The 18,094-nt window shown below is 43.2% G+C and overlaps 1 protein-coding gene and 1 long non-coding RNA gene across 4 annotated transcripts in view; one reads left to right on the top strand and one right to left on the bottom strand.

The window, feature by feature from the left end:
• Positions 1-687: 687 nt before the first annotated feature.
• LOC122174220 (uncharacterized) lies at positions 688-3,880 on the bottom strand. Its single transcript, XR_006175737.2, has 2 exons — positions 1,930-3,880; positions 688-1,176 (listed from the first exon to the last, which is right to left on the bottom strand). It is a non-coding gene; the product is annotated as an uncharacterized LOC122174220 (long non-coding RNA).
• Positions 3,881-4,621: 741 nt separating this feature from the next.
• Positions 4,622-18,094, top strand: part of EIF2AK3 (eukaryotic translation initiation factor 2 alpha kinase 3) — a 64,707-nt gene continuing 51,234 nt past the window's right edge. Inside the window, exons 1-2 of one of the 3 annotated variants that reach the window (XR_010601642.1) lie at positions 4,622-4,999; positions 12,462-12,591. Coding sequence is in view for 2 of the 3 variants with exons in the window: in XM_042855587.2 (XP_042711521.2) it covers positions 4,746-4,999; positions 12,462-12,591 (384 nt within the window). In the remaining variant the exon portion in view is untranslated. The remainder of the gene's footprint in view (positions 5,000-12,461; positions 12,592-18,094) is intronic. The other 2 variants (XM_042855587.2, XM_008169718.4) reach the window with 2 other exon arrangements.

Raw genomic sequence — 18,094 nt, 5'->3', positions numbered from 1 at the left:
CATGGTCTGGGAAGATGCATGATGCAAGCATCTTCAGGAACACAGGCCTATACAGAAAGCTGCAAGCAGGAACTTTCTTTCCAGACCAGAAGATTCCACTGGAGGATGTTGAAATGCCCATAATGATCCTTGGAGATCCAGCATACCCCTTATTCCCATGGCTCATGAAGTCTTACACAAGAAACCTGGACAGAAGCAAGGAGCGCTTCAACAATAGGCTGAGTAGGTGCAGAATGACCATAGAATGCACATTTGGCAGATTAAAAGTGTGCTGGTGGTGCCTTTATGGCAAGTTAGATCTAAGTGAGGAAAACATTCCAATGGTCATAGCTGCCTGCTACACACTCCATAATCTTTGTGAGGCTAAGGGCAAAAAGTTTGCCCAGGGGTGAAATGCTGAGGCAGATCACCTGGCTGCTGATTTTGAGCAGCCTGATACCAGGACTATTAGAAGGGCACAATGGAGGGCAATTCAAATCAGGGAGGCTTTGAGACAACATTTTGAGAATGAGAACCAGTGATCTGTATTTCTATATAGCAATCTGCTGTGCTTCTTTAAATTCAATTCTGTTTGTTAACACTTGTGATGATTCCTGAGTGGGATTTCACTAAGCAAATGATTAAACTGCATGTATATGTTTTACTACCAGCTGCAATCACAATTTGTAGGGCACAAATAAAGATTCGTTATCTTTCAGAGATTTGTTTTTATTAAGCACCAATTAACACACACAACAATCTTGGTGGGAAGGGAGGTAGCAGTGAAGGGCAGGTTCTCATACCCGTGCATAAGTCCAGCTATCATTTTGGAAACTGTCCAAAGGGGTGCAGTGAATGGGATGCCAAGATGTTCTGAAAAGTTGAAAGGAATGTGTGGAAGGAGTTTGGGGAGGGCATGGAAAACAGTTCTGTATCAGCTGCAGGGGTGGGGGCAAGCACGCATCTTTTCTGAATGTTGCGTGATTAGGGATTTCAGCATCTCTGTTTGCTCCTCCATTACTCTTATCATCTGCTCATGGGCCTTTTGAATGATCTCCTGATTTTCTTTTCTGTCTTCCCTTTCCATTTCTCTTCACTCCCTGCGCTCTCTTTTTTCTGCACCAGAGGATTGCAGGACCTCCTGGAACATGTCCACCTTGGTCACTCTCTTATCTGGCGGAGGTGCTCCACCAGTGTCTAGGAGGTTCCCCCGAAGGCCACATGTACAGAGGCACAAGAAACAATACAAAGACACATGATTGTTAGTTCATGCACAGCATTGAATCATTACAGTAAAATACACCTCTTGTAACATATCAAACACTTTCTCACTGACCCTTGGCAAGCACACATCTCAGTGAACACCCTAAATATGGTGAGTTTGGCCTAGCTGGGTGGAGGGCACTCAAGCTGAGGTAAAGAGGGATGGTGATGATTCATGGGTATCGGTGCAGGCAACTAGGGACAATATTGTAAATTCTGCCATTCATTTTCCACAGGTGTGGATCATTGAATCAGATATCTCACTACTGAGGATAAGCAAGGATGTAAGGGTGCATCTACTGCACGCGTGTGACTTCAGACCTAGTCCATATGCTACTTGCCTGTAAGTGCTTTGGTCCCTGCACAAGTGATTTCTAAGTGGTGTGAGAAAGTTTCATTCAATGGGGGAAGGAACAAAGCAGCTCTGCCAGGGAACCTTTGGCAGAGGATTGGCGAGTACCTCCAGGAAAGTTTCCTAGAGCTCTCTCTGGAGGATTCCCATGAAATCTTGGTGTGCATCAACATACTGTTCCGCTGCACTGCTTAACTGCACAGGGGAATTTGTAGCACACTCCAACACAGCTAGTCTTGCACATTTCTGTCCTTCACCCACTTCTACAGTACACAAAGCTAAAGAAAGCTGGATGTCATAGAACCAAACAGCATCAACTCAAAAACATCACTTACCAGGGGTCTCCTCTCCTGCTTCTTGCTCACCGGAGATGTACTGCTGGGACTAGCTAGACACCTCTAGAGTAGAGAAGTGTTCCTGACTTGCCACCCCACCTGGAGACCCTGCCGTGGGCTCCACAACATCTGCCTCCTCGTCCACATCCAATTCCACCTCCTCGTCCATGACTTCGTCCTCGGGGTTAGGTCAACTTTCTGCCACCTCCAGCCCCGCAGAAGTATCCCTGGATCTCTTGGCGGTAGAGGTGGAATCGCTGCCAAGGATAGCATCCAGCTCCTTGTAGAAGCAACAGGTCTTCGGTGCAGCACTAGAGTGACGGTTTGCCTCCCTTGCCTTCTGGTATGCCTGCCTCAGCTCCTTTATTTTCGCTCAGCACTGCACCGTGTCTTGTTCCTAGCCCTTTTCACAGGGAAATCTGTCCATAGGAATCAAAGTTCTGTGGCTGGAGCGCAGCTGGGACTGGACAGCCTCCTCTTCCCATATACTCAGCAGATCCAACAGCTCCACAGTGGTCCAAGGGGGAGAGCATTTGCCCTGTGGAGCCACCAGGATCAAGATGCAATGTGAGCTCTCCATGCTGAGCAAACAGGAAGTGGAATTTCAAAAATTCCCAGGCCTTTAAAGGGGAGGGGTACATGCTTGTTTACCTGGCTGCAGGGCAGCGGAGTTGGAACTGCTGACCAGAGTGGTCAGGATGGGCATTATGGGACACCTCCTGGAGGCCATTTAAAGTGATAAAACCAAGCGCAGTGTCTACACTGACACTTTGTCGATAAAACTTTGAGCAAAAAGCTCTACGCATCTCATCGAGGTGGTTTTATTTTATCAACAAAACAGGAGTGTTTTGTCAGCAAAAGTCGCATTGTAATGTGTACCCCTCCACTGCTTTGTCAAGAAAACTCCGTAGTATAGACAAGGCCTAAATATAAGGATGCCAAGATACAATGCAGTGCGGATGTGTCTAAAAGTTTTCAGATAACTTTGATATGTCCGAATGCCGTCATGCTGCAAGGCAATGCAATGACATCATACCATGAAAATCTGTCTAGTCATCATGTCAGGAGATAATGTGCTGACAATGCAGCTAAATGTCATTCCACTATAACAATGCATCCAACAGCCATCACAGTGTGACAATGCAACTGAATGACATCATGCTACATATTGCTACTCTAAAAGGCATCACGCCAGGGTGCAACATGTTGACAAAAACTAAACTTCACAGCACGTTAATAAATAATTATAATAATAGCTCTTATACAGCATTCTAACTATTTGTATATAATATGATGTGTGGACAGCGCAGTACAGACCGGTAAGAAATAAAGACTCCTTCCACACAGAGCATTGTGAGGCCAGCATCCATCAACCTGATGCTCTTCTGGGAGTGCTGCAAGGCCCTGTGTCACAGCAATTCCCCACACAGTCAAGGTGATGCCTTGTGCTGTTACAGTGCCATGACATCCTGCACTGATGCTATGTCTCAATGTCATGGCCATGGCCAGTGCCGTCACAGCAATACCCTGTATTATCAGGCTTAGGGACCATGCTGTCATGGTGCCATGTGTTGTGGTCCCTCACTGTTGAACTTACGAATCAACATACTGGATCAAATCTGAGGTCCATGTAGGCAAGTATTATGTCTCTGACAGTGACCAGAAGAAGGAAGGTGTAAAAATGCTAGAGCAGGCAGAGGTAGGGTAATCTGCCCACCACAGAATGCTCATCCTACTCTCTAATAATTGGTCGAAGCTGCAAAGCATGAAGTTTAAGATCCTATCCACTACATTATTTTATCATTAATTATGATAAATCTGTATATTCTTCTTATCTAGATAAACACCAGATCCCTTTTTGAATCTTGCTCAGTTCTTGGTTTCCTGTGGCAGTGAGTTCCACAGCCTAATTGCACGGTGGGTGAAAACAGTAATTCCCTGTCTCAGTTATGAATTTGCTGCCTCTCCATGTCCGGGACTGTTCCCGGGGTGGTGTCAAGAAGCAGGGGGAACAGAAGCAGCAGCTCCCCCTCTCTAGACCATATACCTGGATAATCTGCCTAGGTGTCACCTGTATCCCATGATCCTTTAGGGCCGCCTGGCAGAATCAGGAGAACCTGGGTCACGTAGCCCTGTCCAAGCGCCCGCCCTGACTGTGTCTCTGCAGCTCCCCCGCCCACTGAGAGCGGGCGAGTCCATTTCGTCCCGGTCCCTTTAAAACGCCCCCCTATTTTCCCATCCGCTTGGTTTGCCCCAGTTGCCTCCATTGAGACAGCCCCTTTCGACACTCAGAATCGGCCACGTATGAAACACTAGCATTACCCAATCAGGAAGAGGCGGAGATAGCGGACCCCAATCGTCGCGCTACAGCCGACGCCTCCGAATTATCCAATCAGGAACAGGTTTGAAGGCGAAGTAACCAATCACAGAGAAGGGAAGGAAGTGACTTCTTTCCATTGGCCAGTCTGATTTAGGAGGCGGGACTACGTATAAATCTCATTGGTCAGCAGGTGTGTTGACAAACATCGTCACTGTACCCGCCCCGGTCGAGCCCGATAGACCAATCAGAAATAGGTACTGGTTCGAATGACACCACGTTTGTCAAATGGGCTTCCTTCCTCTAATAGGGTGAAAAGCAGCAAGAGCGGTTGTAGGCAGGACGCCGGTACGTGGCCGCGGGCAGGTGGGAGGGGGCGGGGTGAGCAGGGTTGGTTGCGGCGCGGTGGAGCCCGTTCTCCTGGTGGCGGGAGCGAGTGTTCATGTCCTAGCGGCCGGCGGGGGGCGGCGCGGCGGGGCCGGGCTGAGGGGGCCGCTCCATGCGGGCGCCGCGGTGCCGGAGCGCTCTGGCTGCCCTGGCTGTGCTGGTGCTGCTGGGGGCGGCGGCCCCCGAGCCGGCTCGCGGCGATGCCCGCGGAGGCGAGGTCGGGTTCGGGCTCGGGGCGGCCGCGGCTCCCGCCGCTCTCCCCGCTGGGCCCGACGTGATCGTGGAGGACGATGAGGCCGGGGTGGCGGCTGCGGGGCCCGGGGAGCAGGAGCCCGAAGAGGAGGAGGAGACCCGTCCCGGCGGCAGGTGAGGGGGTAGCGGGGCAGGGGCACCGAGGGGGCTACATGGGGGCTGGAGAGGTGGAGGGGACGCAGAGCAGAAAAGGATGGGGCGGGTGGTGGAGGGGGCTACGGGAGAGGTGGGTTGCGGTGGAGGGGGCTACGGGAGTGGGGGTGCAAGGAGAAAAGGGGATTAAAGGGGGTACATGGAGGAAGGAGGACAAGGAGGGGGTGCAGGGAGGAAGGGGGACTAGGAGGGGGTGCAGGGAGGAAGAGGGTGCAGGGAGGAAGGGGGACTAGGAGGGGGTGCAGGGAGGAAGAGGGTGCAGGGAGGAAGGGGGACTAGGAGGGGGTGCAGGGAGGAAGAGGGTGCAGGGAGGAAGGGGGGACTAGGAGGGGGTGCAGGGAGGAAGAGGGTGCAGGGAGGAAGGGGGGACTAGGAGGGGGTGCAGGGAGGAAGAGGGTGCAGGGAGGAAGGGGGGACTAGGAGGGGGTGCAGGGAAGTTTCTTGGTAGAACCCACAAGTAGGTTTAGTGTTCTCTCCCCTTACGCCCTGTAGGGGAGAAGGGTGGTGTTGCCCTAACCTTCCTTTCATCACATGATAGGAGTAGTCCCCCTTGTTTGTCCGCTCCGGCTTGTCATTGCGGGTAGGAAAGTGATAGGTGTGGGTCTGGCTCCTTCCCTAGTTTATTACTGGGAAGTAGTTTCTTCTTGTGCCTTGTTCAAAGTGTCTGGGCTTCTGGATCAGTAGTTTACTAAGTCTTTCTGTATCCTCTGTCCTCTCCCAAACACCTGCATATAATAGGTTGTTAAAGTGTGTTATGTACCTTTCTGTCATCCTGCTATATACTGGAGAAGAAAAGAAGGATTCTAATTAGAGCTTAATTTGTCTATTCCTGTCAAGTGTAATAATATATTTTGGTGTGCGCTAGAACAGAGAAAAAGATGAAAGACAAACTACCTCTTACACTGGTTTGTTTCCCCCCATTCTGCAATTTATCAGGGCAAACTTGGATAAAAATAATTGGTGAACAGATGATTCTAATAAAGAGGTGATTAAAATGCAAAAGTAACACTGAGCAGTCTCCAGTATGTTTCTGATCTTGGTGAAGAAGGATCAGGAATTATGTCATTGCAGGAACTAAAGGGGAAGAATATGATCAAGTATCACTTTTTTCCTGCTAATGAAGCAAAGTACACTTCCAGACTTTGTTTTGAAATGAGAGATTTGAAGCCTTGAATTCATAGACTCGAGAATAATTCAGTTTCTACAAGTAACTGTCTGGTTAACCCACATCCTGTGCCAGTTAAAGATTTTCCTCCCTCTCAAACAGTGAAGAGTCATTCTTCTGTGCATTGGCTCATTAAAAATTATAACCTGGCTTGCTGTACTTCTCATTCTGGCCGGGGGAAAAAGCAGCTTTCTGTTCTTCAATTTAAAATTTGCAAAATACATTTTACACTGAACTACCAGAAGAAATCTTGGATGATCTGTCTGTATAAAATATTCAACCTAATAATTTGAAGCTGAAGACTAAAGGCAGCCATTCTCTGAGTGCAGTAGAATAGGCTATTGCTGGATGACAGGTAGAATTGCTATGTAGCTGTAGTAGGAGTGAGGGACTACCATAAATGTTAATTCTTTGTGTTAGTTGCCTGTACTTGAAAGATGCAGACTCTTATCTGGATTCACACTTGTTCAGTTGCTCTTGAGCAATAGAATATAGTATGGCACTGCTGAGGGTAGCTGTACTTGGGCAATTAATTGCTAAAATAAATTGGTGTTGCAGTAACTGTTAAATCAATACAATGAGCATCCTATATTGTAGCTTGTGAGGGGGTTTTCCTTTCCTCCCAAGATACAGAAATATTTGGAGGGTTATTAAATTGTAAAGTTCGAAGTGCTGAAAAATGTTGTTATACATAGATGTTTAGGTTTATAGGTTATAAAATTGGAGGAGCACTTTGCTATTTGCTGACTTTGTATTCTAAAGTCAGCTTGCAGTATCTTTTATATATTGTGCCTGAGAAGATACTCTTAGTAGTTCCAAATATGGCTTGATTTATTTGTTTAAAGAACAGTAGAAGGGATGCTAATTCTCAAGTGTTGGACTGACCTGACTGTTCAGTGTAGAGATGGGTTGTTTTTGTTTTGAGTTTCCTTAAACAAAAACATTGAAGTTTGTCTGTACTGCAAATACAACTGCTGTGGACCCAGTGACAATGCAGTTGTTCCCTGTCCTGGTCACATGTCCCTTTGCATGGGTCTATATTGTGTTGTAGTCAGAACCTTAATCCAGTTTCTGTAACTGGGCAGGTGAGGTCCTACTAATTTTGCTAATGGAGTAGAGTTGTAATGGGGTTACCTGATACAATGGTGGTAGATGTAGTGCACTCTTTCCATAAATAGACACCTCTAGCAGCATTGGGCTCCAGATTTGACCAGCTTTTTTATCTGTGTGAAAAATCTATCTGTGGATTTTTCTGGATTTATTTAAAAGGCGAAATCAATGCTAGCAGCAGTATCATACCAGTATCTGTGAATAAAGGACAGAAAGTTAGTAATTCCAAATGGATTATTACAAACAGCTGGATGGAAAAAGTTTAAAATTATGAGAAACATATAGACATAGCTTATTAAATTTCAAATGTACTTGTATAATGTTTCTGATAAGTGCAGTCCTTAGTTGTTTTTTAGGGTACTCGACTGTATCAAGCAGATGGAAGGTGGTATTGATGTGTCACTTTGTGCTGCTGAGGTTGCAAGTGATCGGGTATGATGTTTCTAGAACACATTTATTTCAAAAGTTCTCAGACTTAACAAAAATACAAACTAAAGGAAGAATGCAGTCACAGTGGATCCTCCATTCATTTAACATACTTGATCAGATGACTGTGTTATGCATACAGAATACCCAAATCCTCTCAAGTCTGCTCATGTAACTGAGTAACAGTTTTATTTGAAGCATCTTCCATCAACACAAGACTTGAGAAGAGAGATGGTTAAATATAGTCATCTTATTCCTTAACAATTCTGCTTTTCACTAAGCATGTTCTACTTTTAAGTGTGATTGTTGCTTTAAGAATCTGATGGAATACCAATTATAAGTGTGACTAAATAAAATTTTCAGAGAAACTCTGAAAAACCAAGTAATCTACCCCGTTTATAAATCCTCCTGAGAAAAGCAACTGGTGTTCTTTAAAAATCACGCGTCAGAATGTTTTAACCTAATGCTATTGGTAACACTAAATTTACTAGAAAGGTTAGAGGAAAACTTTCATTTTTTTCAGTTTACTTTATGAAGTTGTCAGCACTTTATTTATAATCAGTTTCACTGTTTCCTGTGTATAGTCAGTTTACTCTGTTTGAGTCTTTCACACAGAAAAAGGAGAGAGACATTTTTGTGTTTTAAAAATATTTGATTAAGAAACTACAAAAAACGATGAGTTCTTAGGGCAGGTGTGTAGTACCTGAAACCTTTTCAAAAACTGATTAGATGTTAAGTTGACAGTGTCACTTCAACCTGACAACCACCAAAGGGTGGGCAAAATATAGTAAGATTGTGTAACACATTAAATTTATCATTTCAAATATTTTAAACTAATCTTAATATCAGAAATAGGAAAATATCCTACTGGTTTTAAATTTAAAATCTATAAAGTCCAAGGAATACTGTTTGATAGCAAGCTAAAGATTTGGACCAGAAGTATCTCAAATAATTACAAGTCTGTGAATATGGTGTGCAGCATTTTAGTTCAAAGTGAAACCATCCCCCAAAGCCTACAAGGGGTAATCAGTTATTTTTGTTAAGGTCCAAATTTCTTGGTCAAGGTATAGTCAAGGTCCAGATTTCAGAAAAAATGACAATAATAAGGACATAAAGATTTTGCGGTCCGTCCAAAAGGGTCTGGCGGTCTGGATTTGGGCCATGGTATACCTATTGACTACCCCTGTACTAGACTGTACAGTCACTTCTCCTATTGCCAGTCCTTTGATTCCAGCTCTAAATGTAGCTAGCTGTCAGACTTGGAGCTGGTCTTGTCTTGTGACTATGGTCTGTTCAAACAAAGTAATCATGGTTTGGAAGGAAGTATTTGCTTAGTGGGTAAGGCTTGTGATGTAAAGTTCACTATATTGTAGCTACTTAGTGGGAAACGTTTTGATTATGTATAATGGCATTCTAAAGAGTTTTGGGGCAGCAAATAGGTGGTAAAAAAAAACAGTTTTAAACCAAGGATATGTAACTGGTGCAGTGTATTTTTTTGTTTTTGTTTCTTCAATGAAGGCGTGAATGAATTCTCTCCTTTAACACACTAAACAGAAAACCAATCATGGTGCATCTTCTCAGCTATAGTTACTACTTTCTAGTGAAGAGGCTGGAGTTCATGATATAGGTAGACATGTGAAACCAATTAAGCTGGTAAAAAATGCTTCATAGCTAGATAATTTTGGGAAGGCTGAAGTTTGTATCTGGGGAGGAAGGTAGTGTGAGCATGTATGTAAAATGCAGAAAGATAAAAAGCTCCTTATATAGGGACAAAGCAAGTTGGGCAAGGGAAATGATTAGCAAAAGCAATGGTTTAGATGGGAAGGCAGTGTTTGGCACTGACTAGGTGCCAATTATTGTTTAATCTTCTTTCTTTAGTGTTGATTTGATCAAGGTGAAATTTAAATTAGGGCTGTTGATTAATCACAATTAACTCGCATGATTAACTCAAAAACATAATTCTACTTTCATGATAGTTCAACTTTCACGATAGAGATTGCACTACAGTACTTATAATAGGGGAATTAAAATACTATTTTGTTATTTTACAGTGCAAATATTTTTAATAAAAAAGAGTGTGCACTGTACAGTTTGTATTGTGTTGTAATTAAAATCAATATATTTGAAAATGTAGAAAACAGCCAAAATATTAACAGTGCAATTAATTGCGCAATTAATCGTGATTAATTTTTTAATCACTTGACAGCCCTAATATAAATAGATACACTTTGAATAGTCATTTGTGTTTGTTTTATTTTTAAGTGTGTTTGAGCTTTTGGGTTTTGAACAAGCACAGTCATTAGCAGAACCCAGTTACACTAAGAGCTGCAATATAAAGTACAATTGTGTGAGCATTAGAGTGCTTAAGTATAGATACACTGCACTACATTATTAGCCTGCTTGTGATTCCTGTATCTTTATAGCAGTAATTATCATATTCAGCTTATAAAACTGCTAGCAACTTTGAGTGAAGCTGTAGTACTCAAATATTTGGCAAAAGATGCCTTTCCTAGTACATTAAAATCTACATTTCTTGATTCAAAAAATGAACATTACACTTGAAAAATGTGGTGCTATTTTGTTCGAATAGGGGAGTGTGTGTGTGTGTGTATATAATATGTACACTTGTCACACTGTTCAGATTATTAACAGTGTAATAAACTCTTTACAAGGATTTGTTTTTTTCAGTGGTGGAATATGTTTAAATTGAAAACTGCAACACTGCACGTTGTCTCTTACTCTGGTGGATGTTTTACCAGTACTGTATAAGACACTGCCCTTGTGTACATCTTTTAGAATCATGCTTCATATTTTTTAGGGGAATTTTTAAAAGAATACTGACATATCCCTTAAAATGCATTATATTCCTCTCTGAACTTTAAAATTGTGTGGTGTCAGTTGATCGGAGTCTGAATTTTCATTTTTTGACTGCAGTTAAGACATGAAATTTAGGTGGTCTTGACTAGCACTAAAAATACAATTAATGAAAATATCTGTAAATCCAACAGCCTCCTTTCACATCCACTTTTGACAGTAGCCAGCCTGAAAACTAAGAAAAATAGTGCATCTTCCCCACAAACACCCTTTTTATCTATGCTCTCGACTCCCCAAAAGCCTGTGGAAAATAGGCAAGCTTTTCAGCATGCCCAAAAGGTCAACAGATTTCAGCCCTCTCCCTTTTAGTTTAAAAAAATAAAATAAAAAAAATTGTAGCCCAAACACTACTTCTGATTTTAACTGTGGTACTATCTCATGCAGATGCACCCTCTCCAGCTGGCAGGTTCCAGGCCATTTAGAGCTTATATTCTAGAAACCAACAGCCCGCCCACTGCTATCATGTGCTGTCCGTTAGATACACCACTTAACAAGCAGGCAGGCTGCCTTATTCTGCCTTAGCTTTAGGGTATGTCTAAACAGCAGAAGTTATGCACTGCCTAGCCTACATTTGAGAATGTGAGCCAATAGTCACACAGGAGTTCTGTAGCAAAGAAGAGAATTGAACCAGATTTCCCAGTGTCCTAGGTCAGTGCCTTGGCCACTAGACAAGGAATTAATTCAGGAAGTCAGACTAGTTGATCAGAGTAGTTGATAAGCTGTGAATCTATGACTAGTGCTTAAATTCAAGCTATCTTGAATCAATATAACGCTGGTATCAGTAGCAGTAAGTACATCACAATGTGGACTTCAGAGAGGGCTAGTGAGCCGAGTGCATACCCAGGGTCAGTGTCTAAGAACATAAGAACGGCCAAGAAAATAAGAACGGCCGTACTGGGTCAAACCAAAGGTCCATCTAGCCCAGTATCCTGCCTTCCAACAGTAGCCAATGCCAGGTGCACCAGAGGGAGTGAACAGAACATGTAATCATCAAGTGATCCATTCCCACCTTTTGGCAAACAGAGGCTAGGGATACCATCCCTGCCCAGCCTGGCTAATAGCCATTGATGGACCTATCCTCCATGAATTTATTTAGTGTGTTTTTTTTTTTTTTTTTGTACCCTGTTATAGTCTTGACCTTCACAACATCCTCTGGCAAAGAGTTCTACAGGTTGACTCTGCGTTGTGTGAAGAAATCCTTCTTTTGTTTGTTTTAAACCTGCTAAATTGTATTTCTTGCAGTGATACCAGTGCTGTGTCATCTTTACAGCTATTGTTGGATTTAGGCTAGCTAGAACAGACTTGCCCGTTTGCTGTGTAGGCATATCCTTCATTTCCAAATTAACGAATGCTTTTGCTCTATGTTGTTGTCTTGTAACAATTGCTTTCTTATAAGACATTTCCTGACATCCAAATTTGTTTCCATGCTCATGTTTTTTGCAGATTTACTCAGTCTGTGCTGCAGTATTCCTTGCATGTTGACCTAGTGGGCTTTTTGTTTTTGAAAACCATATGAGGGTGGTTGTTTTTTTTCTGGTTAGGGTACACAAATCATATGAACTTCAAATAGGAAGATTGATTTATGTTTTCACCAATCTTAACAGTGACTAACTTATTTTGCTTCCAAGTGACCTCTTGAAATGATTAGAAGTTGCTTCATGACATATAAAATAAGTTTGTGAGATCCAACTACAAACTTACAGCTGTTCTAGAGCTGCCCAGTTAAATGATACAATGCAAAATGTAAACACTATGGTTTATTTAAAATGTAATCTGAAGTCAGAAAATATAGTTAGGCATATCTGTAGCAGCTTTAGATCTGACTTTGAATGTTTCTGTGATTGGCAGGTCCTTAGTAATTATCAGCACTTTGGATGGACGAATTGCTGCTCTAGACCCTGAGAATAGTGGCAGAAAGCAGTGGGATCTGGATGTGGGATCTGGTTCTCTTGTGTCATCCAGCCTCAGTAAACCAGAGGTAAGACTTTTTATCTGTTACCTGATTTATGTTTGTTTTGTTTCTTAGGCTTTGTCTGCACTAAACTTTTTTTTAGCTCCACCAGTGGGAATTTTTAAAGGAGGGAGAAAATTAGTATAAACACAGCCCTTCAGATATATTGTATGGCTTGATAGCTATGATATCTATAGGGTATTAGGAATTGTATGCAGTTATGTGTAGTTCAAAGTGGCCCATGAATCTACCTAAAAAGAAAAAGGTAATTTTGCTCATTGTAACAAATGATGTATCCTTTTCTGTTGGGAGCAGCAGAGGAAGTCCTTTCTTTCTCTCTGACACCATGTTATCTTTTGTGCCCATGCTACATAACATATTCTGTCAGCAGGCTAGCCTAGCAATAAAGTGGAGCATTAAAGGTGACCTGCAGATGGAAGGAAGGGCTTTTATCTCTCGCTGTTTTAATATTGTTTCAATGGCAAAAAACTATAGTAATGCACAGTTAAGATTTCTTGGTACTGTTATCCCCTTGTAAACAACATCTAATACCAACAGGGCCAGTATGAGTGTGTGCTATATGCGTATTGAGGCTTTGCTTGTAGAGTGGAGAGGGAACGTGATGTGGGCAATCTTTTGTTTTCTTTTTGTTCTTTAATAGTGTTAAATAGAATCTGGTGGGTGAGAGTGAATGGGTTGTAGAAGGAGGTGAAGAACTTGTATGTTTCAGGAACCTTGGTGTTGGCAGAGTAAAGGTATGGTATTGGGGCATATTGGGGATATTGCTGAAAGAAGGCAGAGTTAATGGTGCACAGACAGCATGAATGGTGCATTTCTTGGTTTTCAGAAGTTTGAGTTTGGCTCAACTCGGTGTTCTGCAAGGGGACAACATACCACCAACCGATCTTAACTCTATATTAATGGATTTTTTTTGCCATGGAATTTCCTTTTAGAACAGGAAAGGGTGTGGTGTTGGTACATATTAGTAGTCCTTTAGGCAGTTGTATTTTTCATGTTCTGCAATTTGCATACTGATCCAAATCTGTCCAGAGTCAGCATTCCCCATATCATGATGTATTCCTTGCTCTCCCACAACCTTGTGATGCAGGATTTGCCCAGAATCCACACACACTGGTAACCCTGGCAAACTCACACATCTTTTCCCTCAGCGGTCAAGGTACCTGTGCTGTCAGTTCCAGACCTCTGTGGTATGTCTCTTTTTGTAAACACCACAGTAATCTGCCATGAGATCAAGAAGTAGCCACTTGCCCCCCACAACCCTCCCCCACCATTCTATCAGAAGCTAGTAAAATACAGATTTTTCTCAAACTAATAATTCAAGGCTTGCCTACCACCCACCCTCATTTTCCAAACCCATCACTCCTTCCCCCCCCCCCCTCCACAAAATTCCTGTCTCCGGCTCCTCCCCATCTGGTATAACACTTTTTTTTTTTTTTTTTTTTTTGGTCAGACTGGCTGCTGACTATTCTGCTGTGCTTACAGAAACCTCTCCATAAAATAAAAACATGTTATAACAGAGACAACTTGTAGCAAGCAACAGGAGTTATTCAATTTTTATTGCACAGGTTTACAAAAGTTCAGCCTAGAAATGACAGTGGCAGAGTATTCACCGATGCAACAGCGTTGGCACATTCCCTTGAATTACCCAGACAAGGATAAAATGGGCTTTTCAGTTTTGGTGCATGTGCACTGTAATCCTTCCAGACTGCAGTCTGCACAATGTGAATATGTTCTTAAATACCATTCACAGTTTGGGTCCCCCAAAGACTTAGTAGGTGCCCTGCGCTACTTTGGGTAAACATTGACTAATTTAGATCATTTTGACCCACAGCAAGAATTTCATCTCTAGCTCTGCAAGGGGAAAAAATCAAATGCCACCACTCTTAGAAGCTTTTTGCTAAAAGGCTATTTCTCCCCCTCCTCCCCCCCGGGCTTACATCTCCAGAACCCTGACTCTGACCCAAGTTTGGGCTATTAACCCTACTCTGCACTACCATGAGGTATTGCAAATTTCAAGAAAATCCATGCAAGCGTGCAGATTTTAGAACACTTAGGCCTTGGCTACACTCGGGACTTCACAGTGCTGCGGTGGCAGTGCTGTGAAGCGCAAGTGTAGTCGCGCCGCCAGTGCTGCAAGAGAGCTCTCGCAGCGCTGTATGTACTCCACCTCTCCGAGGGGAATAGCTTGCAGCGCTGCGAGCGAGCATGCAGCGCTGCAGGCTCTGATTACACTGGCGCTTTACAGGCCTGTACTTGCTGCGCTCGGGGGGTGGGGGAGGCGTTTTCACACCCCTGAGCGCAGCAAGTTGCAGTGTTGTACAGCGCCAGTGTAGCCAAGGCCTGAGAAGCACCGTCCTTTTAAATAGGAAGGATAAAGATACGCTGGAGGGAAAAGGCTCCTCTCAACTGAGGCTTGGGTCTACCCTAGGAAATTAGTGAAAAATCGACATTTCTGAACAACGCAATTAAACCAACCTAACCCCCGGTGTAGACAGTGTTTGAGAGAATTCTCCTGTTGACCTAGCTACCGCCTCTTGGGGAGTTGGATTACTTATGACGACAGGAGAAGACCTCTTGTTGGCATAGGTAGTGTCTTCACTGAAGTGTTGCAGCATTCTAAGTGCAGACAAGCCCTTAACAAGACCACCCCAAGGAGAAATACAACTGGAAATAGTAGCCCTGAGACATGTGAACTGCTCCATTCATCTCAGGGGGTGTTCTCATCCTTCTCAGAGTGCTTTGGAGACTGTGGTATACATGAAGTATACCCATTCTCAACTATCCACCCAGAGAAGCAGGACTTGCCCAGATCCTGCCTCACATGGGAGGCAGGGAGTGTGGGGTCTCAGACCATCCCAAAAGGGCAAGCTGTCTCAGAACCTGGCTCTCATGAGGGGGATATGTGGGGGATCCAACCCCTGTAGATGGAAGCAGCGAGAGTGCCTCAGACACCACCCAGAAGGGCAAGGCCCCCCATATCCTAGATCATGAGAGGGCAGGGAGGGGGGCTTAGACCCACCTAGAGGGGCAAGAGTCCTCCCAGATCTGGGTGTACACATGGGAGGGGAGAATGTGGGGCTGAAAGATGTCCTGCCCCTTTATTCTCCCCAGTTCCCCTTTCTCACTGGTCCACTTCTCCAAGCCTCTTTCACCTGAGCCCCCAACCTCTCTCTCCTCCTCTACTCTCCATCCCCATTTATTCCCCTCTCTGCAGCCCCAAACCCCTTTCAGGAAGCATTCACATGGCTATTTTTTCCCCTCAAAGAGTTTGATTACATCTCTTCCTTCCCCCAAACAAATTGCCACACATGACTCTAATTGTTGCAATCTCAGGTCACCCAGTAAAAACTTTTTTAACTTAGGTGGGACTTGTGATTAGCTTTACCTTGGGGTAGGTCAACTGAAGGGCGAGTTCACAGCCATCAGTCTCAACAAGGTCATCCCATTATTAGTATCTCTCCTTGTAACAGTACAAGGCAGCAGAAGGAAACTGATTTTATCGGAGGTCCTGTAACTCGGGATTCCCTTGGTCAAATGACCCCAAATCTGGATCACCCATGAGGCACATCAAATTTCAAAGTAATACGAGTAGCTGTTTGGATTTTAGAAAATTCACAAGAATTGAGATTTAAAGCATACAAAATGGTGGGAATGGAAATCCTCTAGCTGATTTTCTGTATTGACGCATGCACATTGTAAAAAATGAGATTTAGTGGGTGCCATACACTACCTTGAAACCATTTTGACTTGCATTACATCAGTAGTTTTACCTCTAGCCCCCCCCCCCCATATATATATATATATATATATATATATATGTGTGTGTATGTGTATATGTGTATATATATGTGTGTGTATGTATAATATATGCGCACCCGCCCCAGGAACCTTTTAAAAAATGGCTGTTTTTCAGGATTTGTATCTCCATGTTCCCTGCTCAACTGACTCCAAATTTGAGTCGCTAACCCTATACTGCACCATCCGAGGTGCACCAAATTTCATATGAATCCAACTAAGCAAAGGTTTAAGCAGAAGCTGTGCCGTAACCTTAACTGTAGTAGTGCAGTCACACCATTATAATAAAAGAGGCTTAAAGGGTTTCAGAAAAAAAATTCTCCTTGTTTTTACACAAGAAGTTCAGGGCTTCACCAGCTGTCATACTTTTCCAAACTAGATGACTAATGCAATTTTGATACCATAAGACTCCAGGATTGAAAGTTGAGCAGCTAAGTCTATGTCTACATTATAAATTACTTCAGTATAACTTATGTCGCTCGGGGTGAATAATCCATGCCTCTGAGTGACATAAGTTATACTGACCTCCGCACCAGTTGTAGATGGTGTTATGTTGGTTGAAGCGCTTCTCCCGCCGACATAGCTACTGCCTCTTGCAGAGGAAGAGAAGTTAAGTTGACGGGAGAGCTCTCTCCCATTGGCTTAAAGCATCTTCACCAGAAGTGCTACAGCGGCACGTCTGCATCGGAGTAAGTGATGTAGGGTAGACACAGCCTAAGAGGGTAAATCATTGTTATTCAGACTGTTTGAACTTTAGTTTGTGTTTTTGCTGTTTAATTTAAATGGTGAACACTTTGGAGCAAGATAGTCTTTGTTAAAGACTCAGCTCTGCCTCTCTAGTTAAGCTGTGAGAGCTAGCAATATGCATCCTCTGAGATATACCTCAAGTCTCTCTGCAAAATAAAGGAACGCAAGCATTAATATTCTTGATATTTCTATGATTTAAAAAAAGCAGAACCAAACTTTTTTTTAAAGAGGAAACAACCTTTTTTAGATCTCTCTACATCCTAAAGAAGTGTTTTTAAAAAAAAAGCACAAGAGGGATTCTTATTGTAAATAGTTTCAGATCAGAGTGGAAGGAGCAGGAAGATTTCAGAGAGCACTAAACATCTGTTCTATTTATGAGTAAGACAGGTTCTGTCTCATTTTTTTTACTGCTATCCAGTAAAATGTTTTGTTTCTATATGTCCCTTTTCAGAAGTGATGTACTAATATTTATTCTTTAGCCCGTTTTGCCTGTAAATCCAGATGTTGTAGGTTGGTTGAATGACAGATATTTTTGCCATGTTCAGTATCTTTGGGGACCATATTGTATTACCTTTTTGAAAGGTGCATGAATCACTGTGTGCCAGGGATTGTAAGCACTCTGGACAGGAAGGTCACCACAGCTTCTCCAGGAATTAATAACGTGGAGAGTGTTTAAGGTGACTCACTCAGGTTGTTAACTTCTCCAAAGAGGTATCACTCCCAGGGAGGTTTGCATTTACTGGTTCAAACTGGGTTTTCCAGAGACCAACAGACAAAGTGAGGACTTCTGGCATAAAGAGGCTAGGTTTGAATTGACATGGGGCCTTCTTTCTGATTCATCAAATGTACAGTACATGCTGTCCAAAGGGGCCACCCAGCTCTCATGGAAGGGTTGCAAAGACTTTTGGCCTACTAGGGCTCCGTAAGACTGATACATGATTCCTGGTATGGTTAGTGTTTAAATTTT

The sequence above is a fragment of the Chrysemys picta genome, chromosome 5, assembly GCF_011386835.1.
Source record: "Chrysemys picta bellii isolate R12L10 chromosome 5, ASM1138683v2, whole genome shotgun sequence".
NCBI lineage: Eukaryota > Metazoa > Chordata > Testudines > Emydidae > Chrysemys > Chrysemys picta.
Note: the sequence above shows the minus strand (reverse complement) of the source record. Positions and strands in the feature narration are given on the sequence as shown.